Source organism: Pygoscelis adeliae, unplaced genomic scaffold (genome assembly GCF_000699105.1).
Source record: "Pygoscelis adeliae isolate BGI_AS28 unplaced genomic scaffold, ASM69910v1 Scaffold771, whole genome shotgun sequence".
Taxonomy (NCBI): Eukaryota; Metazoa; Chordata; class Aves; order Sphenisciformes; family Spheniscidae; genus Pygoscelis; species Pygoscelis adeliae.
In genome coordinates, this window is record NW_008824136.1 from 41,342 (window position 1) to 47,333 (window position 5,992).

Below are 5,992 nucleotides of genomic sequence, written 5' to 3' on the forward strand. Positions count from 1 at the left end.
GCGGTGGGAGAGTTGGCGGTGAGAGGGAGTGAGGGGCGGCCGTGGTGGGGCCCGGGCGGGGGTGCCCGGGCATGGGGCGCTCCCCGGGCTAGAGCTGCTCTCTGGGAGGCGGCTGAGGTGGTGAGCTGAGGCCTAGCGCCTGCGGAACAGGGCCTCCCCCTCAGCCCTGCTGCCAGGGAGGTTGCTGAGGCTGGGCCTGGTGCGGAGGGATGTGGAGACTGGGGGCGGGGGGGTAAGGCTCTAAATCTGTTTGAACTTACTCTTTTATCCTTTTCTTCCGCGTGAGATATATCTAGCCTGGCTCCTGTCTTCCTGGTAGCTCCCTCGTGCTTTGTGGGTGTTGCTTATTTTGTACATGCTTCCCTCTCCCCGGCCTGGTCACTGTGTGGTTGTGGTGGTTAGCCCTGTTTTACAGAAGGAGGGCCTCTCACACTGACTCCCTCCTCCAGGCTTGTGGGTCATACAGCTGAGTCAAGGATGGTAACAGCAATCCTGAGCATTGCGGCTTGGAGCATTTCATCTTATGGATGTGTCTATGTATCCCTAAATTTTTCTTTTAATGTATTGCAACATCAAAGCAAGTGTGACTTAGTGTTACAAAATGTATAGATGGAGAATTCAACACGTTTCAGTTGTGCTTAACAGTACATAGCTGGGTGGGAGAGAAAAAGGTCATTAGTCTTCAGGAGTTTTAATATTGGTTCAAGTGTTCTAATGTTTAGCTATCTTTTGCCTGTGACTCTTGCAAGGGTGGTATAGAAGGCTCTCCCTATTTAAACAAAACAAATAGGGTAATGGAGTATAATTACTTACAGGAAAGAACTAATTCAAAAGTGATTAAACTTACTGTCAGTCAGACAACTCTCCGATATGTCATTTGTGCTTTGAGAAGCTTATTACCTTTCTTCAGTTTCATCAGCTCAGCTAACAATGAGATACACAGAAGCAAATTACTTTCTGACTAGAAGTTATAGGCTGCTCCCTGTTTGGGTTAACTCTGGTCACATACAGACCTGATTATTCATCAAAAACAGCTGCTGGCATATGAGTTAAATTCATAATAACTTCCACAGCTACACATTCCTGTATTGTGTATGTGACAACTGGTATGATTCAAAGGAATTTTGTGGACCCTGTGGGATAAGGTCTCATCCTCACACTATTATGTCCATTTTTACTGCCATCCTGAAGTAGTTTTCCCTAGTAATGGGGACATATTCATATCCCTTCTTCCACTGTAAAACAAGGCTGAGGTGCAATATATGGAGTTTTGAACTGCTTGCATCTACCCTGTTTTTCCAACAAAATGACCTAATTAAACTGTTAGTCTGAAATGGAAATTGTAATTTCAATATTGAGCAGAAACTGGTTATGTTTTTTGTTAAAATAACATGTCTGCTTGCTTGTTGCCAGGCACTGGATGACCTTAACTAAACAATGTCTGTACCACGTGGAGCTGTCCATGCAAAATGGATAGTAGGGAGGATAGGAGGGAAAGTAATAGGAACCAAAATGCAGAAAACTGCCAAAGTGAGAGTGACAAGGCTTGTGCTAGATCCTTACTTACTAAAGGTAAAAGCTGGTTAACAGCTTGTCTTGCATGGTAATTTTTGTACTGTGTGGAGGAATGTTTTATTGATTTGACTCTTAGAATTTTTGATAGCTCTTTACAATGCAAGCTCCTTAAGGAACTTGCATAATGATTTGGCTGTGGGGATGACTGCAAAGGATGAAAAGCAATGTGTTGTGATGATACTTCCATACAGATTATCTGCTAAATGTATTTCTTTGAAGTGTTTTGTTAATGCACTTCATTTGATCTCAGTTGAGAAGGTAAGTTTTTCTTGTTTCACACCTAGATTTAATTTTTCATATTGATTTGGAGTATGCTTTGTTTTGGAAACTTGATATTATATGGAACACTTTGACAATAAATTTTTTAGCAGTTTTTCTGTATGCATAATTGTAAGTATACTTAGTATTTGAATCTGTACTGTGATGTGCTATACGAGCTTTGTATTTATCACTTCTTGTCAATGCATTTCAAACAGGGGGTTAAAATTAGTATTTTCTCCTTTTTTAAATGGGGAAACTGTGGTACATGTAGATGGAATAACTTGGTGACCAGAAGGTTAAGGATAGAGTCAGGATTAGATAATGGATCTTGCGGATCCCAGTCCAATACTTTATCAGTAGAAGAACCTGTTAATTTCTTTCTTAAAAGAAAGATTCTGAATTCTGCTGTTTCAATAAGAATAAATATTGAATTTTTATATGAAAGAAAATTAATTGTCATTTGAGAGTTTTCTTGCTCAAACTTCAAAATACTGATTTCAGGGCTAATGAACTTTAGACATATTAGGATGAACAAGAATTCCTATCAGTTCTTGAAGTGTGGACTGCACAGAAAGGTCATTCAGCTTGGAAGAGCCAAGGCAGCTGTCTTGCTGAAGCAGTGTTGATGTGAAGCATCTTGAGAGGAAAGGCTAACACAGCAGAACTAGAGAGCAGAGAGGCCAGTGGAAGGTGGTGGTGCTAGGAAAGGGAATCTATGTTAAGTGAAGAGCTTGTTGTTTTTACCTGTTATCCACATGTTCACTATGAACAGCTTTTTGTACTTACAACATCCTGACCAGAGAGATTGTCAGGGAAGGGTAGTGCCGTGCTTCTTTGGAAAAACACCAGAGTGCACAGTTGCATTTCTCTTCATGTTCCAAACTGAATCTCATTTAAAAAAGAGACTTACTTCTCCTTAGTGAAATTTAGTTTGTTTCATATTAACTATATATTTGCCAATTGCTTAATTTTGAAATCTAATGCCAAGGTTTCCTTTTTTCCTTCTACAGTTCTTTAACAAACGAAAAACCTATTTTGCGCATGATCCATTGCAGCAGTGTGTTGTTGGAGACATTGTTCTTCTGAAAGCTTTGCCTGAGCGAAGGAGCAAACATGTGAAACACGAACTGGCTGAAATTGTTTTCAAGGTTGGAAATGTCATAGATCCAATAACAGGAAAGCCCTGTGCAGGAACCAGATTCCTTGAAAATCTGTCAGATTCAGAAAATCTGACAGAGGCAGATACTACCTATCTAAGTGAAAAACTTCAGGAACTTAAAGTTTGTTCAACAGACAAATAGTGGGGAAAATATTTAAACAGAGGACTTTTCGGCTTATCTCTGTCAGGGATGTTTGGGGCCCTGCTGTTGTATGTTAAATGTTTCAGTGAAATCTGTAGTCAAAATAAATAGTAAACATAGTTGCTTATAAAAACAGATGTTACAGGTTGATAGGCACCTCAAATCTTTAAATGAAGATACAGAGAAAATGTGAGTTTAGTGTTAACACTTCATTTTGTTGCATGTAGTTTTGCACCAAGCCTTGATAGTTTCAAAAGCCAGCTGCTCACTTGGAATGACTCCTGTATTGAAAAAGACAAGAATATAACTGTATGATGTTTAAGTTTGATGGGAAGGTCATCATATTATTTGATCTGTATTTCAGACAGTCTTGTGTGGTTTGTAGGATTAATTAAGATAATGCTATTAAACCTCTTGAAAGGAAGTGTAGAATTCTAAAACCAGCTACCTGCATGTGTCCTTATTTCCTCTTACTGCAATGTGGTATGAGCGACTGATCTTCTAACTTCCAAAATCTAACAAAAGCACAGCCACTTGCCTTTATAATGGCAGTAAGGTAAAAATAAAAACTTTAGGTAGCTTAGCATGGTTGCCTTTGTAACCTGTCCAAAGGAAGTATTTAGTTCTGGGAGAGATGGATCTCTTTGAACTGCCAGCAGGAAATAGAAGCTGATGAGAATACAAAGCCAAAAAAGTAGAAGTAAAGATGGTTAGATTTAGTCTCGTCAGAAATGCTAATTAAAACAAGACATTTTGGGAGAGATACAGGTACTGATTTGCTGCATACTTTAATATGAAACTAGAAGGCCATATAGCAGTTAATGATTAAGCATCACTTTATCCTGCTGCAGCTCTGGGGATCTTGTCCTGTCTTCTAGGACATGAGGCAAACTAAGGGTGTGCAGCTGTTACAGCAGCCTTGTGTTGCTGACTCTTCATTCTGATCTAAAGGGGCATCTGCCTCAAAACCCAGCATCTGTGGGGACAGTATTCCATGTCCCTGTATGGAGGGGCGAGTGGTATATTAAAGCTATGAGAAATCCTTTTTGAAGTGTCTACCTATGTCATTGGTCTTTGTTTAAGATCAGAAGCTAAACAAGGTGTATCTGACTGGAGTTCCTCTGACCTAAAATATCTTTCTTTAAGAAACTGAGCCAGGTTATGCTAGTAAGCTCTCAGTTGTGTTCTCTTCCATTGTCAGAGTGGTGTAAATCATTTGCCCTTTTAACTTCCTTCACCTGCACAAAGTCAGTTTCAGCTGCCTGCAAACTGCTAACAGAGTCCAGTTGAACTCAGCAAATTATTTGGGCCAGGAAGAATGAGGAACTTTTAAATTTTCTTTAGTGCTTCAAACTGAAAAATACTGCTCTTTGAATGCTAGTCCTCAAGTACTGTCCTGCATGTCAGATCAATAAGTCGGGTTGTCAAGACACCTTGATTCAAATGTCTCTGTAAATCAATAATGTGAACATGGTCTCTGACTTTGAGGAAGTGTCTTAAACATATGGCTGTAGGTTATTCTTGTTGGTATGTTTGAAGTGGTTTAGGTTTATGTAAATGACTTAGTAACTGTAGCTGGCTGGTTAAGTCCCTCATCGAAGTGGAAGGAAACCTGGGCTCTGACTCCTGCTCGAGTGAATGTAAAATGTGAAACTTCATCCCTAGCAGAGATTGAGACAAGTCAGACCTGGGCCAGAACATGGCCCTGGGCTGTAGGAAATACACTTAACTTGTGTCCAAGCAGGCAGTAAAGGAACTTGACCCTCAGTACTTGTGATATGAGTGTTCTAATAACTAGACATAAAATGTTTGTAAGAAACAAAGCTTCCTGTTTCGTTCATGAGTTGCATCTACATCTAATCGGGGAAGTAAATCTTCTTTCCCCAATATTTCCTGTGATTTTTCTTGAGTAGGTGTGACAACGTGATTTTTTCTAAGATTGATTCATCACAGCAGGTTGTTAGTTTTTTTCAGTTTACAGGTAGGCTTTTGAGGGTTGCTTGAGAACTCAGCATGCTGTCAGATCAAAATGTGATTAAATGTACATAGTCCAAAGTGTAACTTGGTTTTGAAAGAATGAGGCAATTGTAGGTTAAACTGGTTTATAGAGAGGCACCACAAACATTGTACTTTAGTGATGTTAAAGCACATTGCATGTGCTAGCCTTTGACTTACTTTCGCAGAGTGCTGATAGAAAAATCATAAAATGGCAATGGATGAAAGTGAAATGATAAAGCTTTTTGTGCTATATAAAAGACAAGGTTTGCTCATTAACTTGTTTTCTATGTTTACTGGCTAGTTGCTTTTAGAACTGTCCTTTAACTATTAGCCTAATTGTAAGTTTGTTCTTAATTTAAAGTCATTTCAGGATTTGATGCTAGCACATGCCACCAGTTTAGCCAAATTAAATACTACTGTAGCTGGAACAGTGTGAAGAAAACATTGCAACTATCTGTGGGTGGGAAACTTATTTGGGGAATAAGAAACAAGTTTTTGCACGCGATTCAAAAAATGTGTTCTTAGTGTTTTTCAGGCGAGACCCTAAACCAGGGCTGGGGTCACCCCAAAAGCTGAGCAGCCAGGGTACGAAGGGGGGGTCCTGGGCTGGGGCAGTCCGCGCATGCGCACCTGTGGCTTCCCCTCCTGGGGGCGCTGTGGGTGGGAAACTTATTTGGGGAATAAGAAACAAGTTTTTGCACGCGATTCAAAAAATGTGTTCTTAGTGTTTTTCAGGCGAGACCCTAAACCAGGGCTGGGGTCACCCCAAAAGCTGAGCAGCCAGGGTACGAAGGGGGGGTCCTGGGCTGGGGCAGTCCGCGCATGCGCACCTGTGGCTTCCCCTCCTGGGGGCGTGG

General features: G+C 40.6%; 1 protein-coding gene across 1 annotated transcript; it reads left to right on the top strand.

Annotated features, from left to right (window-relative positions):
- Positions 1 to 1,413: 1,413 nt before the first annotated feature.
- On the top strand, positions 1,414 to 3,583 carry MRPS17 (mitochondrial ribosomal protein S17). Its single transcript, XM_009334332.1, has 2 exons — positions 1,414 to 1,572; positions 2,847 to 3,583. The coding sequence occupies exons 1-2, from the start codon at positions 1,438 to 1,440 to the stop codon at positions 3,135 to 3,137; spliced, it is 426 nt and encodes a 141-aa protein (XP_009332607.1). The 5' UTR covers positions 1,414 to 1,437; the 3' UTR covers positions 3,138 to 3,583.
- The last annotated feature ends 2,409 nt before the right edge of the window (positions 3,584 to 5,992 follow it).

Bases quoted from the DNA above. Each gene is read 5' to 3' on its own strand.
- MRPS17 (XM_009334332.1), top strand. From the start codon at position 1,438: ATGTCTGTACCACGTGGAGCTGTCCATGCAAAATGGATAGTAGGGAGG. The intron at 1,573-2,846 runs GTAAAAGCTGGT...TTCCTTCTACAG, and splicing joins TAGATCCTTACTTACTAAAG to TTCTTTAACAAACGAAAAAC.